The sequence below is a fragment of the Mobula birostris genome, chromosome 9, assembly GCF_030028105.1.
Source record: "Mobula birostris isolate sMobBir1 chromosome 9, sMobBir1.hap1, whole genome shotgun sequence".
Classification (NCBI taxonomy): Eukaryota; Metazoa; Chordata; class Chondrichthyes; order Myliobatiformes; family Myliobatidae; genus Mobula; species Mobula birostris.
The window spans coordinates 54,636,451-54,654,094 of NC_092378.1; the positions used below are offsets into that span (position 1 = coordinate 54,636,451).

The 17,644-nt window shown below is 44.2% G+C and overlaps 1 protein-coding gene across 1 annotated transcript in view; it reads right to left on the reverse strand.

Moving 5' to 3' along the window:
• The window catches only part of LOC140202770 (lysine-specific demethylase 7B-like), an 88,670-nt gene extending 83,967 nt beyond the window's left edge, over positions 1-4,703 (reverse strand). The window contains exon 1 of the mRNA XM_072268094.1: positions 4,544-4,703. Within this exon, the coding sequence (XP_072124195.1) occupies positions 4,544-4,662 (119 nt within the window). The 5' untranslated portion in view covers positions 4,663-4,703. The remainder of the gene's footprint in view (positions 1-4,543) is intronic.
• Between the last annotated feature and the right edge of the window lie 12,941 nt (positions 4,704-17,644).

The window sequence follows — 17,644 nt, forward strand, 5'->3', positions numbered from 1 at the left end:
ATGCTGCATCAGTGACTGAGTTCCTCCAGCACTTTTCTATAAATCTGCTTATATACTGAAACTGCCTTTGTGTCTTCCCCATCTCAGTATTGCCATGCGTGCCACTCTGAAGTCAAGTCCTCAAGTTGATCCCAACTCCTTTTTCACCACTTCAGCTAGAAATAGTAACAGGTGAGTCGTGGAATCCCAGGACAACTGGTTTCACTATCTGTCATGAAAGCATCCGCCACCTTTAAAGTTAGGTCAAGTGGTGAGTTCAAGCTTCTCAAACAGAACTAAAGTGTCATATAAATTGTTGACAAGGGTTATGTCTAGGTCAGCAAACACCATTCATCCAGGTGGGGTAAGGCAGACAGCAGTGCTTATGGAAAGACATCTATCATATGTTGGAATACCAACAAACTAAGTATTTCTCAGAATGGAGCAGAAATTAAGCACCAATTCTCTTTAACAGAAACAAAGGTGCCTAGTGAAAATGACAGGGGAATTGCAAGGCCACTCGATCAACTATCTCAATCTGCCCTCCCCCCCCCCACACACACACAACTTCCAGATCTAAAATAGACCTTATTAATATTTTTAAACTGGAGTGGAAGCAAGTTATCCCCAAGCCCAAAGGATTGACCAAGAATAGAGAGCTAGGGCAAAAAAATATAATCACACAGCACGATTGTCAAAAGCAAAATAAATTGTGCAGCATTTGGCATTTTCATCCTGAATAAAGCAAAAGTCAGAGTGACTCATAACATACCACCACAGACATTTATCTCACCCACAGGTTTTGCAACACAATGCTCTACAATTTGTCTTACGCAATCCCAAATATCCTCAACAGGAAATGCACAGATCTTAAGAATGGTTTTCAGTGCTGTCAGCAAAAAGTATGTTATAATGTGTGAACTGGATAAGTCATAATTGGGAACAAGAGAAAATGTGCAGATGCTGTTAATCCAAGCAACACACACAAAATGCTGGAGGAACTCAGCAGGCCAGGCAGCATCTACAGAAAAGAGTACAATCGACGTTTTGGGCTGAGACCCTTCAGCAAGACTGGAGCAAAAAAAAGGTGAGGAGTGGATTCTTCCCAGCTCTTTCCTTCACCCCTCCCCCTCCCAGTTTCACCTATCACCTTGTGTTTGCCCCTCCCCTCCCCCTCTACCTTTTAAATCTACTGAACTCATCTTTTTCTCCCCCCCCCCCCCCAGTCCTGCTGAAGGGTCTCAGGCCAAAACATCAACTGTACTGGCCTGCAGAGTTCTCCAGTATTTTGTGTGTGTCATAATTGGGGAGAGTTTGCAATGGCTTTCCAAGAGCAACTTCTGCATAAAATGACAATCAATACAGGCGCACCTCAAGGATGCGTGCCTAGCACGCTGATCAACTCTCTACACCCACGACTGTGCGGCTAGGCACTGCTCAAACTCCATCTACAAAGTCCCTAATGACACAACTGTTGTCAGCAGAATCTCAGATGGTGACAAGGAGGCATACAGGAGTGAGATAGATCGGCTGCTTAAGTGGTGTCAGAAACCACAACCTTGCACTTAACATCAGTAAGACCAAGGAAGTGATTGTGGACTTTGTGGAGGGGAAGTCGAGGGAATGCACACCCATCCTCATCGGGAGCTCAACAGTGGAAAGAGTGGACATTTTAATTTCCTGGGTGTCAATATCTCTGAAGATCTATCCTGGGCCAGCAAACTGACACAATTATGAAAATGCACTGTTTGGGAAAAACTGATGGTTCTGCAATATATGATTGCATAGCTATACTTCATTAGCCACTATATTAGTCACTTGCCCCAAAACAGTAAAGCTCTGATGCTCTGCTATCTGAGTGTTTGGAAATGCCAATAGTTCAGCTACATTTCATTAGGAGTTTGAGTAGATTTGGTATGTCACCAAACACTTAACAATTTTCTACATATGTACCTCAGAAAATATTCTAACTGGTTGCATCACTGCCTGGTTTGAAGAGGCCAGTGCACAGGATCAGAAAAAGATGCAGAGGGTTGTAAACACAGCCAACTCCGTCATCGGACACCACCTCCCCAGCATTGAGGACATCTTCAAGAGTTGATGCCTCAAAAAGACAGCATCCATCATTAAAGACTCTCCCTCCTCCCCCCACCCAGGACATGTCCTCTTCTCATTGCAACCAAGAGGAGCCTGAAGACATCATGTTTTAGGAACAGTTTCCGCCCCTCTGCCATCAGATTTCTGAATGGTCCATGAACTCCGCTGCACTTACTTTATAAGTATTTACTTTCTGTAATTTACAGTATGTTTTTTTGTACTGCACTGTACTGCTGCCAAAACTAATTTCATGACATACATCAGTGTTAATAAACATGATTCCGAGTTTCCCACATGAACTGGGCTCTATCCTTGCTTCTCTTTAATCAGCCACTTAATACAATTATCAAGATGTCACAAGCCATCAAATGTCTCAAAGTTGTATTTTGCCTGCTGAAAACAGGATGAAAGCAAGACACACACAGGAAGTTAGGAAGTAAGCATGCTGCTTTATGTAGAGATCAGCAAAAAGTCTTCATTCAGATTGTACTGGAGCAAATACCAACTCCACCAGAAGTTTTAAAACTTCAGTAGAAACAAAATCAAAACAAACCTGGCTTAATTTAGAAAGATTTCTAAAAATTTATAAACAGAATATCAATTAATCACAAATAATTGAGACATGGCAGGTTGTGAAATGTATGAAATATTGGATGAGAGCAATTATCATGGGGAAAGTCATGAGGAGTTCAGCACCTTTGCATAAATCACCAGGCCCAGATGAAATAACTCTGGAGCTATTAAAACCTGCAAGGGAAGAAAATGCAGGGCTAGCTCTTTTAAAACCCACACAGACATGATAAACAGTATGACCTGCTCCTCCATTGTAAATGTTCTGATTCTCTGTATCTGGAGGGGAAACAGTTTATACAAGGAAAAGCTCAATGACAGAGCTAATATACAAAATCAAACTAGTACTTACAACACTTAGTCATTTTGTTATGAACAGCACATGATGTCTGAAAAATCCAAGCACAAGATTCTGCAAATGCTGGAAATCTAGAGTAACACGTACAAAATACTGGAGCAAATTAGCAGGTCAGGCAGCATCTATGCAAAGGAATAAAGGAAAAGTCAACATTTCGGGCTGAGAACCTTCACCAGGGTTTCAGCCTAATCGTCGACTCTTTCTTCCTTTGCTGCCTGACCTGCTGACTGCCTCCTGCATTTTGTCTCAACAATCTTAGTTTTCTTTAGAAAGGATACAAGCAGTAGATAAGGAGGAAATCACTGGATACAATATAGCATTCTCGACTTTCAAATACATTTGACAAAGTACCACACAAAAGACTTGGCGATACGTGCATGAAGGGCAGAAAATAGTTTGGGGAGAACTGTCTCCAGGTTACGCCCTCAAATACGACTGGTCACAGACTATCATCCACGCGTTGAAAACAACAGAATTATTTTCGATTCATCACCAGGCCCAGATGAAATAACTCTGGAGCTATTAAAACCTGCAAGGGAAGAAACTGCAGGGCTAGCTCTTTTAAAACCCACGCAGAAGTACTTTAGTCTCTTTAAATTGCTCCGCCCATGGTAGAAGACTTTGGCTCAGCTGAGGCAGAGTCCAGTAACGGAGGATCAATCCCGATTTCGAAATGTGAGGGTCTGCTCAATTCTCCGTGCCTGCCTGGGTTGCTCCAGTTCCTCCCACATCACGAAGGCGATGTGTGGGCTAGCGAATCGTTGAGAATTATCCCGAGTGCAGAGAGGTGGCAGGGATGGTCAACGAGGGCACGGCAGGCCAGGGGCCCAGTGCCGTGCCGAATGACTCCACTTCGTTCATATTGACTGAGTTTGGAGAGCCACGTTTGGTTTCGGTGCGGAGTTGCGAGGAGGCCCGTAGTGTTTACATTAGCTGTCGGTCAAGTTACACAAGTGGGCAAAGGAGCAAGCAGAACTGCTCGGAGGCCGAGAGGGGAACAGAAGTTAGAGAGTAAAGTAAGCGGACGGAGCCTGACGAATAACGAGAGGGAACAGCTACAAAGAGGCACAGACAGATCTGGGGCTCGATTTCCAAAGTGGGGGTGAGGGCCAAACCTGGTCCCGGGACAACGGTGCGGGGGGGGGTGGTAGGGACGGGGATTGTGGTGGCGGGGGCTGGCGTCTCCACTGTGGCAGGAGGGCGGAGCGGAGTCATGGGACTGAGGGGGTGGGAGCAGGGGGATTGCCTTCTCCACAGTGGCCAGGATTCATACGGCCAGCGCCAGGATGGACCGGTGCCACAGGCACTCGGAGGCCCGCTGGGAGTCCGAGGCCGTGTTGGCAAACGGAGAGCCCCGGCCACGGAGTGCGGCGAACTTCCCCACAGCCGCTGCACCAGCGGGCCGACGGCACCACTTGGTCCCGGCCCCGCTCCCTTTGTTACGGACGGTAGGGCCGGCCGGCCGGCCGTTAAAGGCAAAGGGACCCTCACTCCTCCCTTTACACCACCGGTCCTGGGGTGAGCCCCCGAGCTGTTTACCTGCCGTGAAACCAGTCCTTGCAGACATCACACTCGATCATGAAGCGACCAGCGTCGTACGGCTGCCGACACTCGCAATACACCGGTACCGCCGCCATTTTGTCAGCCCGGCCGCACATTGGCCGGGCAGAGAACAAAAAAAACACAACAGGCCGGGCCTTCGGCCGCCGCCGGAAACGGATGATTGACGGCGCTGCCAGCCATTCGTGCCCGAGGTGGGCGAATATGCTCCAGCCGCCGAACATCAGTGGCGGCAGGTCGCACCAATCACAGGCGGGTAGCTGCATTTGTGCCCGCCTCTCTGTGATATTACTGGCTGCCCTGAATCTGATCTCTTACCATTGACTGTGGTGGTTAGCCAATCGACATCACGTCTTTTTAGACGTCCCGCCTCTCAGGAGTCAAATTGCAAGTGGGCTTTAAACCGACCGCAAACATCGGGAATGTTATTGGTCCGGTAAGAGTCAGCCCCGCCTTAAAGGGGCGGTTACCTAACGGAAAGAACGCAGTGATTGGTGTATTTGGCACGGGGTGTGACCTGCTATCCAATTAGGGGCGGGAATAACAAAACACACGTGCTGCAATGTAGTGGTGAAATACCCCGCAGCTCAGTCTGGAGAAGAAGAAATTTGTCAATGGGCATCGGACCCACAAAACAGTGGGAGATAACCAGATCTGGATGCAATAAAAGATAGTGTGGTACATAAGGAGCAGGAGGAGGCCGATCAGCCCATCGAGAAATGCTGAAATCTGAAGCAGCTACCCAATTGTTGGAGGAACTCAGCCAGTCGGGCAAATCTGTGGAGGTGAAAGGTGTTACCGACGTTTCACACTCCCACCTTTCCCCCTCTTCACAGGCCATTTCCTTTCTGTACTCTCAGTCCTGATTCAGTGTCTCGAACCGAAAGCATCGACAGTTCCTTTCTACTGACAAAGATGGTCCACCCGCGGAATTCCTCCAGCTTATTGCTTTGTTCTATATTATATCAGCCCATCGAGCCCCCATTCAGTATGGCTACTCTGTTCTTGGTCTCACCTGCCTTCGCTTTGCCCACACCCTTCCTAGTTCACTTCTGCCTTGGCCAGGATTCAGTGACTCGGTCTTATGCTCTCCACAGCTCTCCGTGATGGAGATTATAAACAGACGCACGCTTTGGGAAAATAATTCTTCCCCATCTCCATCTCAAATGGACAACCTATTATTCAGAAATTGTGCCCACTAATTCAGATACTCCTTACTTATGGAAACAACCTGTCAGCATCCACCTTGTCCTCTCAAAATCTTACTCGTTTCAAGAGATCTTGACCCGGATCTGGGCCGTACCCTCCAAATATCCGGACCTGCCTCTATGTCTTTTTTTTTGCACTACCTTATTTTCCATTTTCTATTCATTATTTATAATTTAAATTTTTAATATTTACTATCAATTTGTACTCCAGGGAGCGGGAAGCACAGAATCAAATACCGCTGTGATGATTGTATGTTCTAATATCAAGTATTTGGTGACAATAAAGTATAAAGATCTGCTTTCACTCTTAATTTCAATGACTATTTGCTGTTAGCCTGTAAGCAAACAAATCTCAAGATTGAGTAATGTATACATTATTTGATAATAAATGTACTTTGAATAAGACCATTCTGTTTATCTTCAACTCCTACTGACCACTCTAGCTTGTTAGCACCACCAGCAGCTGGGCCCTGAAGTACAGCACACAAGTGCAACTAATAGAACTGGGGCCTAACCACGTCCACCAGTGTGTGACAGTCTCTGACTACACAAACCAGATCCACTGGTGTGTGACCCTCTAACTACACTAACCAAGTCTCCTGTGTCTAATACTCGCCAATTACACTGACTAGGTCTCCCAGTCTGTGGCGTTACCTGACTACACTAGCCAACTGTATGAATTGCCCAGACCACCAATTTATGAGCCAATTAGCAACCACTTTATTTGTTGCTTAGGAGAATCAGGAATGGATTCCCATGGTGTCTGGTTAGCCCTTTTGCCTAGGCACCTTCTGAAGACTAGTTATCACTCCCTCCCTCAGAGTTTGAACCCCACTTCCTGAGATTGTTTCTTCCCAAGAACCAGTTTTTCCTTTGCCGCTGATTGCCACTGTTTACCCTTCTTTGAGCTAGCTAGCCTGAGAGCTGGCCCACACTGAGATGAAGTCTCCTGCACCTATTCACCTTGACAGCCGGTCCTATCACCAGAAGTGTGAGAACAATTATTGAATTGTTGAATTACTGTGCCACAAATGTAAGCCTACTGCTCTCCAACATGAAGAATAATGTATATGTCCATTCCTCTGGTATTTCATGAAACTCCATTAAGTGTTTTCTTCAAGTGTCCATTCAAATCACTTCTGAAATTTCTGAGTGCTTCCAACACCTATATAAGTCATGAGTTCCAATCCACAATCTCCCTGCATCTTTTTCCCATCACTCTGACTCCAGTCTTTGAACCATTTGTATGAAATTAGCTGCTCTCTAGTCACCGTATCTGATCTAATCAAGATCTAAGTCTTTAGCAAATCTCAGCGGAGTCACCTTGCTCAAAGGTGAGCATCTCGGGCTTCCCCGACTTAACGTTGTACTTGAAAGTCCTCGTCCCTGGAATCGTGCTAAGCAGCTTCTCCAGTGGCCTCACTGGAATCACCACATCCTCACCTCAGTGTAGTGTTCAGGACTGGAATCCAAACATGTGGACAGGGTGAGCAGATTCAAGTTCCTGGGTGTCAACATCTCTGAAGATCTATCCTGGGCCCACTATATTGATGCAATTCCGAAGAAGACATGGCAGTGACTAAACTTCATAAGGAGTTTGTGGGGATTAGGTTCCCCCGTGGAGAGAATTCCAAATGATTGCATCAGTCTCTGGTGCGGAGGGGCCACTAAATGGGATCAGAAAAGCTGCAGGGGATTGCAAGCTCAGCCAGCTCCATCGTGGACTTCCCAGCTTCGAAGACAGCTTTAAAAGGCAATGCCTCAAAAAGGCAGCATTCATCAGTAAGGGACCCCCCCCCCCCCATCACCCAGGACATGCTCTCTCCTCATTACTACCATCAGGAATCAGAATCAGAATCAGGTTTATTATCACTGGCATGTGAGGTGAAACTTGTTAACTTAGCAGCAGCAGTTCAATGCAATACATAATCCAGCAGAGAAAAAAAAAATAAAATAAAAATAATAATTATTATTTTAAAAGTAAATCAATTATGTATATCAAATAGATTTTTGAAAAACGCGCAAAACAGAAATACTGTATATTTTTTAAAAAGTGAGGTAGTGTCCAAAGGTTCGATGTCCATTTAGGAATCGGATGGCAGAGGGGAAGAAGCTGTTCCTGAATCGCTGGTGTGTGCCTTCAGGTTTCTGTACCTCCTACCTGATGGTAACAGTGAGAAAAGGGCATGCCCTGGGTGCTGGACGCCACCTTTCAGAGATACTGATCCCTAAAGACGTCCTGGGTACTTTATAGGCTAGTCTCCAGGATGGAGCTGACTAGATTTACAACCTTCTACAGCTTCTCCTGGTCCTGTGCAGTAGCCCCTCCATACCAGACAGTGATGCAGCCAGTCAGAATGCTCCCCACCGTACAACTATAGAAGTTTTTGAGTGTATTTGTTGATATGCCAAATCTCTTCAAACTCCTAATAAACTATAGCCGTTGTCTTGCCTTCTTTATAACTACATCAGTATTTTGGGACCAGGTTAGATCCTCAGAGATCTTGACACCCAGGAAATTGAAGCTGTTCACTCTCTCCACTCCACGATTAAAGAAATACGATTAAATTAGAATATAGAAATAAGGATAGGAGCCTGAAGACACACACTCAACTTTTTAGGAACACATACCCCTCTGCCATCATATTTCTGAACAATGAACCCAAGAACACTATTTCACTATGTTTGCTCTCTTTTGCGTAACATATTATTTTAATATTTTAATGTATATTTATCGTGACTTATTTATATTTTCATTTTCACAGTTTGTATTGATCTGTTTACAGTTACTGTTCTATAGATTTGGTGATTATGCCCACAGAAAAAGAATCTCAAGGTTGTATGTGATGACATGTATGAAATCTGACAATAAATTTTACTTCGAATTAATTGTAATTTATAGGTTTTTTTTGGATTAGATTATGAGGACACGCAGACGTCTTTTATTGTCATTTAGTAATGCATGCATTAAGAAATGATACAATGTTCCTCCAGAATGGTATCACAGAAACACAAGACAAATCAAGACTGGAAAAACTGACAAAAACCACATAATTATAACATATAGTTACAACAGTGCAAAGCAATACCATAATTTGATAAAGAACAGACCGTGGGCACGGTAAAAAAAAGTCTCAAAGTCTCTTGAAAGTCCCATCTTCTCACGCAGACGGTAGAAGGAAGAGAAACTCTCTTCCTGCCATGAACCTCCAGTGCCGCAAACTTGCCGATGCAGCACCCTGGAAGCACCTGACCACAGCTGACTCTTGAGTCTGTCCGAAAACTTCGAGCCTCCGATCAGCCCTCCAGCACCGAGCACCATCTCTGCCAAGCGCTTCGACCCCAGCCCCAGCAACAGGCAATAGGCAAAGTCGAGGATTTGGGGCCTGCCCCTCCGGAGATTCTCGTTCGCACTGTAGCAACAGCAGCGAAGCAGGCATTTCAGAAGTTTCTCCAGCTGTTCCCCCGAGCTTCTCACGACTGTCTCCATCAAATCAGGATTGTGCATGGCATTCTACTTCACAAATACGATATCATTTTGGAGTGGCCGCGCGCGCTGCGTCGCGCCATCTTCTCCTCCCCTCACTTTTATGAATTGAACTGTAATGTGCTGCAAAACAACGAAGTTCACAACATATGTCAGTGTTATTAAACCTGATTTTCATTCTGAACATAAGCTCTTTGCTTTTTTACTCTCTATCACCGTTAAGGAAGCTGAATATATCACAACTTCTAGCAACACTCACAAAACGCTGGAGGAAGTCAGCAGGTCAGGCAGCACTTATCAAGGGGAACAGACAGCTTACAAGATGGGATGAAGGGTCTCGGCATGAGACATTGACTGTTCGTTGCCCTCCATGGATGCAATGCTGAGTTCCTCGAGCATTTTGTATATTGCTTGAGATTTCCAGTATCTGCAGAATCTCTTGTGTCTACAACCCGTAGTAACAATTCGCTCAAAATTTTCTATGACTGCCCACTAGCTTGAACTCCTACCCTCCAGCAGTGCTCCTCAAGCTGCTATTTTGAGCATTTTCTGGTTTTATTTAAGACTCACAACATTGGCAGCATTTTCCCTTTGCATTTTCTTCCTTTACTCACTGGCAATTTCTCTCTTAATTCCATCAAAATCCTGCATAATTTTGAATTAATCATTTTCTTGATCTTTGGTTTGAAACAAATCAGATCTTTCCTGATCTCTCTGCATCTAAGTCCCCTCATCTTTGATACTGCTCGGTAAATCCTCTTCGAAGCCTTTCTCAGCTTAAGCGCTTTTTCAGACCTGATTCGATAATAATTTACCGAAGGGAATTGGGCAAACACTTGGAAAAAAAACTGCAGGGCTCGGGGGGAATAAAAAGAGAACTAACTAACTGAACAGCTCTTTCAAAAAGCCATCACAAAGGCTTCCCTTATGTGTATGATTCAATGGTGCACTGAAACGAACACAATGCTCTCCCTGAATTCTAGCCTGTGATTAACAACAGTTTACCTTACCCTTTTCTCTTCTCAATCATCCGTTTTATGCAGCCAAGCGCCCTGTGTGCCTTTCTTCAGCAGCCTTCACAACTTGCCCTGTCAACTTCAATTCCCGAGCTCAAACTGCAGGCTGAACGTGGGGATACATATTCCAAGTTATTTTGAGGGAGAGAGAAACCAGGAAAGGAGAGGCGATTCTAACAAGGCTCATAATAACAGGCCCAGTTACATCTTGTATTCTGCCTTACACTAAAACACTTCAAGGTGGAGATGCTGGAATCTGGAGGGGAAAGTAAACTGCTTAAGAAATAGTTTAGTAAGATTTGATAGCAAACTACGAAGAGGTGGGAGGCACAAGTGGACAAAGTTTAGTCAAAAAGGCAGAGTCAGAGAAGGAGGCCATTTTCTCTATACATACATAGTGGTTGAAAAAGGAGACCCCAGTGTAATCCCACCTCCAAGCACTCAGCACATATCCCTGCACTTAAGTACACATCTAAATCTGAACTAAATGTTATGAGGGTTCTGCTTCCACTACCTTTTGGTCAATGAGTTCGAGGTTCACAATGATTTCAGTCCAATACCTGAAGGTATAGAATATAGATTAGATTAAATTAGATTCAACTTTATTGTCATTGTGCCAAGTACGGATACAAAGCCAATGAAGTGCATTTAGCATCTGACCAGAAATGCAAAGAATAGCGTTATTTACAAAATAACTGCGAATTTAAAAAAGTGCTACAGCACACAAATATAAAAGTACTGAGACAGTACAATACAGATGCAACATTGCTTAGCGCCGTATAGAACATTACAGCACAGTACAGGCCCTTCAGCCGACCTTTTACTCTACTCCAAGATAAACCTAACACCTTCCTCTTTTATTTTTCTTTCAATCACATGCCTATCTAAGAGCCTCTTAAGTGACATAGATAGTATAGGCAGCTGTTTTCCCAGGGTCAAAATGACTAGTGCCAGAGTGTATGCATTTAATGTGAAGGGGGTCTAAATTCTTAGGAGATGTGTGGGGATAAGGTTTTTACATGGAGCGTGGTGGGTGCCTGCCATGGGTGGTGGTGGAGAGTGGTACAATAGAGGCATTTATAGGGTACATGGATGTGTAGAGAATGGAGGGACACAGATTTATGTAGACAGAAGGGTTTAGTTTAATTAGGCATTTAATTAGCTCAGCACAACATTGTGGGCCAAATGGCCTGTTCCCTGTGCTGTATTGTTTGATACTCTTTAACATCTTTACATCATATTCTACCAGGTATGTGAAATCTATGCAGCACAGTTTTTGACGCCTGTTTGAAGACAAATGGGTCCTTTCTGTTTACACACACTTCATTCTCTCCACAGTCTCTGTGTCCATAACAACCATATACAGCTGAAGTTCTCTGACCCAGGCAACACTCTCTGAGCTGGTCCAGTGCACACACATCTTCCCCAAAAACAGGCCACAGGAAGCGTATGACGGTTTGTGGCCTGACTGGTGTTGTGTGTTGGGTAATTAATGTCCCAGATAAGAAAAGGAAACATATATCTTTTTAGCCACCTTGTTAACCAGTCCCGTTACCGTTAAAATCTGTGGACGCACATTCTGAGGTCCCTCTGTCCCTCCCCACCACTGAATACCTTCCCTTTTTTTGTACACCCGCTTCCGCTTTAGCACCTTCCCGTGTGCATTGCCTCAAGGGTCAATTTTATTCACCATGTGCACTTACATGTATTAGGAATTTGCTGAGGTGTGTTGGAACAACAAGCAACAAAAAACAACATTCAACAGTTATAAAGAATAAAGAATTATATAAAAAAAATTAAGTTAGAGGTAAAGTACAGATGTGGAACAAAATGTGCATAAATACCAGAAAACATCATTATAAAAAGTGTTTGCAGTGCAGAGCAATGATGAGGGTAATAGACAGAAGGGGTTTGGGGACTAACTGGAATGGTCCATCAGATTGACTGCCTGGTGGAAGGAACTTTAAAAATGGTGTGAAGTTTTTGTTTAATAGCCCCATAGTGTTTTCCAGAAGGGGGCTTTCGGAAAAGGCAGTTTGCAGGGTGGGTAGTGTCCACAATGATTTTTCCTGCCACTTTTTTGTTCTGGACACATACAGGTCCCACAGTGATAGTAGACTGCAGCCAATGGCCTTTTCTGCTGACCTTGACGATTCACTGTAGTTTTCTCATATCATATATGCCTCCCAGTTTTCTGGTTTAAACACCATCTGCCTCTCTTCTGCCCTACTGATAAGACCATCTATAACTTCCTGTAGTCTAAAAGTTACCTTCTCACTGTACACTCAACCGATTCTTCACAGCCTGCAATTTCTATATCATATCCCCAATATATAAGAAGGGGGCATTGTATTGTGGAATGCTGCTGATACTCTCGATTCTCCACTCTGCCTTTGAGTCACTAAGATCATTGCCCATTTTGCAGGAGCAGACTGCTTTGTGGGACCTTGGCAAAAGCCTTGTTAAAATCCATGTAGATTATATCAGGTACACTGCCCTCATTGACCCTCTTTCAGTGTTTCCTCAGCCAGAGCCCTTCTTCAATGCTGCTTGTTCCTGATTAATCTGTGTCTTTCTGAAATGCCGTTTTTATACAGATTTGACTCACAGCTATGGATATTGACCATTTGGAAAACTGTGGATGTTCAAATTCCTTATTTGCAGATCTATCACCATTCACCATACAGATGAAGTTAGTAAAGCAATTGTCCCCTAGTTGGTGTTTGTGGCTTGAATGGCTCCTGTTCCCTGTTGTAATAACAGACCTTACTTGTCTGGCAGTCTGCACACTATCCTTAACGGATATTATGTTAACCCTTGACTTGCTGCAACTTCCACCGTCTTCTAGTCTTTCTCCTCTACAAAATCTCAGTCTCATACTAGCTTCCTTTTCCATCTTGTCTTACTCTCTGAAGTCCAAGTTCAAAGTCGAGTTTATCATCATGTACACCAGAGCATTTATGCACAGGTGCAATGAAAAACGTGCTTGCAGTGGCATCCCAGCCACACAGCGTTTTATAATTAGCATTCGCAAGAAGAACATAATTTAAATGTAAATTATTCAGAGTGCTTATAACTAAGAATACAACTGGAGCAAAGTCCATTTTACTGCAAAGTGTTCAAAGCAGTCATAGCATTGCTAAGCTGTAATGAGTAGGGTTTTGCCAGTAGTTTGAAACCGGATGGTTTTATGCTCTTTATTAGGCAACACCTTTACTTTGAACCTCCTTTCTCAATGCCCACCAATATTGAACAGAGTTTGATCGACTTTCAAATTACTATCTCAGGTTCACATCCCAGAATCGGTTTATTGTCACTGACATATACTGTGTCATGAGATCTGTTGTTTTATGGCAGCAGTACAGCGCAAGACAGAAAAAATTACTCTAAGTTACTTCTTCTTCTTCTTGGCCCTTAGCTCCCAGTGGAGCATAGACCATCGATAACCCCCCAACTCCATCGTCTTCTGAAGCTAGAGTTCTTCAATATTTCTGTAATCCAGGGAATTGGCCTACACAGCTTCACCAGAGCCCTGTTGGCCGGCCTTAGCTCTTTCCATCTCTCACGATGGGGATGTTGAACCTTGAGAGGCATTATAAGTTACAAAATCAAACAAATAGTGCAAAAGGTTGATAATGAGGTCATGATTACGCATTCATGGACTGAAGTCTGATGGCGGAGGGGAAGAAGTTGTACTTGAAACACTGAATGTGTGTCTTCAGGCTCCTGTACCTCCTCCTTGATGGTAGAAGAAGGCATGTCCCATTTGGTGCAGCTCCTTAGTGATGGATGCCACCTTCTTGAAGAAATTCTCAATGGTGCAGAAGGTTGTGTTCATGATGGAGCTGACGGGGTCCATATCCCTCTGCAGCCTCTTTCGATCCAGTGCATTGGAGCCTCCACGCCAGGCAGTGATGCAGACAGTCAAAATGCTCTCCACCACACATCTATACAAATTTGATGAGTCTTTAGTGACATACCAAATCTCCTCAAAATCTTAATCAAATAGAGCCACTGGATTGCCTTTTTCATGGTTGTATCAATGTGTTGAGTCCAGGATCACTTCTCACTCTTAAATCACCTCTTCAACAAAAAAAAAATGGCCTCAACTAAATTTAATAATATTTACTCCTGTGTTATCACTGCACAAAAGACTGATAATCCTTCGAGTTGCCCAGCTTCAGTCACTATAATTAAGTAGAAAATTGCCCCTCCTCATGTCAGACCTCCTAGCTAAGGAGTTGAAGTGCATTTGGAGCTGCAAATGGTAATGTGAAGAAGGCTCCAGCAACTTCAGGACAAGTGTATACAGTACATTCCCACCCCCACCTGATTTGCAGTGCACTGTACAGGTATTCCCTTTTTGAAAATAAAACACAGGTTCAGAGTTAAGGACAGTAAATGCAGGAAATACTCAGCTGGTCAGGCAGCACCTATGGAGAGTGATATTCCAAATTGGAAATGTGGGAAAACAAGTGTGATGAAGAATCACTGACCTGAAACTGTAGTTGTGTAGTTCTGTCTCCAAAGATGCTGCCTGACCTGCTGAGTTTTCCAGCCATTTCTGTTCTTATTTTATACATTTTTTTCCGTTGCTGTTTAGGTTTTTTAATTGGATTTCTCAGATGCTTTGACCTTCTTAATCATGTAAGGGACCTTGGAGCCTAGTTACTCATTAACCCGAATAATGCACGACATGTCGTTTCAGCTCACTGTGTGCATGCTTCCTCTTCACTTAGGGAATAACTTCATCATCACATTTCTTTCTATATGTTCAGGTACGTCATCTGTGCCCTACATTCAGACAAGACACCAGTGCAAACCAAAATCATTTCAGCCCACCAATGAGCCAGGATCCCATGTGTGAACATCAGTCTTGCTCATTACCTTGGCACTATCATGGATTCATTCTGAAATAGAAGTTTGAGGTCACTTCACCCCTCACACTGGCTCTCCCATTCATGAAGATAAGTTTAAGATTAGCTTTATTTGTCACATATGCATCAAAACATACAGTGAAACATACAGTACCGTTATTTTGCACGAACGACCAACACAGTCCGAGGATATGCTGGGGGCAGCCCACTTGTCAGCGTGCTTCCAGTGCCAAAGACCAAGGCTGATCTTTTACCTTAGCACCCATTCCCTGCACTGATCCATTATCCTTGATACACTTTATAACTAAAGAGCTATCACTCCATTCCTTGGATATACTGAGTGACTGAGACTCCGCAGCCTTCCTGGGGGAAGAATACTAAAGGTTCACTAACTAACCCCTGAGTGAAGAAACCTCATTTTATGAAGTCCCAAGTTGATGACTCTGAACATTGAGACAGTGAATCTGTGCCCCTGGATACCACATCCAGAGGAAATATAGGAAATAGATGACACAGAGATTGGTGGTGTTGTGTATAGAACATAGAACAGTACAGCCCCTTCGGCCCACAATGTTGTGCTGAGTTTTTAACCTACTCCTAAATCAATCTAACCATTTCTCCCACACGGCCCTTCATTTTTCTATCATCCATGTGCCAATCAACAGTCTCTTAAAATATCTCTAATGTATCTGCCTCTACCACCACCCCTGGCAGCATGTTCCATCCACCTACTGTAGAGTATTTAATATTTCAGTAATATTTGAGTAATGTTGTAAATATATTGTTTGATTAAGCTTTGTTTGTTTATGTAATTCATTGAGTTATATGTAAAAGTATGTGAATGGCATACGCCATCATGCCACCACGTTATATTTGAGTGCCTCACGAAAGAAAAACTATGTAGACTGCATCTCCCAGCTCCGTGTTTTTCTTTTGATTAGTTTCTAAAGTTACAAAATATAACACTTACTACCTCTGACATCTCCCCTAAACTTCTCTCCTTCATCATTATTATCATTATGTGCCGACTCGTATGTTGTAACCCAGGATGAGAGGAGTGTTGGGTGAGTCAATCAGGAGGAATAGGATGGAATCGTAGTGCTCTCTGATACTCATGTGCACAGGTCGTGTGTGTGCTCTGACTGCCGCAGACCCCAAGGGGTGTCCATCAAAGGCTGTGATGTTGAAGGGGTGAGAGATAGGTTTGGTAGGGAGTCCAAGTTGTAAACACAGAGTCCAATACTGAAAGTTGTCTGCTGTGATGGAGCCCACCAGAGCCTCCTGTGTGCGTAGAGTCAACAGAGCGTGGAGGAGGACAGAGAGAGTGATACGGGTTGTGGTGCTACATCAAGGGGTTGGGGAGAGCTTGCCAGATAGGTGGCCCCTCGCCTCTACCTGGCGGCACCAATTCCCAGATGCAGTGGGCATTTGATGCACTGGTGGTCGGCTGCTCTGCAGTAAGTGCACAAGTTGCTCCTCCACTGACGCTCACCTCTTTGGAGGTTAAGGAAACCCTCCCTAACTGCAGAGGAACTGGAAGAGTTGGTAATAAGGGTCCTGCAGCTGGAAATGGATCTGGGAACAGAACTAGGTTTCTGCTGATGATCTGAAAAATCATTCCATAAGACGTTTGTCAATACCCAGAGCCAGAGTGATGAGGCTTTCAAGGTCAGCAGGCAACTCCTAAGCTTGTCTTTCAAATGCTCTGAGAAGCGACGATGGTAATGGGCCAGCAGAATGTCTGCATTCCAGATGTACTCCGCCGCAAAGATCCTGAATTCCACGGTGTAATCCCGCACACAGCCTGAGCCTTGGCACAGGTGAAATATCAGATCCACTGTCCACCTTCCATTTCCTAGGTGGTTGAAAACCCAGCACATCTCAGCGGTGAAATCTTCATACTTGTTGCAAACAGTAGCTTTACTGCCCCGCTTAGTGGTCAGAGGTCGCCCAGTCAAGAGCGAGACGAGGAAGGCAATCTTGGCCTGTCTGTACATAACAGAGGCAGCTGGAGCTTGAAATGTAGGACACACTGGGACAGGAAGTTACGGCATTGGGTTGGAGATCCATCAAACCGTTTGGGCACAGGAAGCCAGAGCTCTGAGGGAGGAGACTGACTCGCATGAAGTTGTTGCACCAAGGCAGAGAGTTGGATGAGAGTGACAGACAGATGGTCAAAGGTTTCCTTCTGCTTCTCAATCGTGTGCTTGTGTTGGCAGACTGCTCCCTTCAGGTAAGCCTAGTCTGCTGGTTCAATCGGTCACTCGTCCTGTCAGGAAACATAGAGGAGGCTTGACCCAAAAGCAGATCAGCGGAGAGTATTTATCAGTAAATGATAAATTTAATAATAGACCACAAAATAACAAGGCACAAGGGGCCACCAAAACAAGAGAATACAGAAACTAAACACAACAGGCAACAATGTGAACAAGCAGAATGCAGGCTAGGAACAACTCATAGAAGCTGGCCGGTTCGACGAGTGAACTACAACT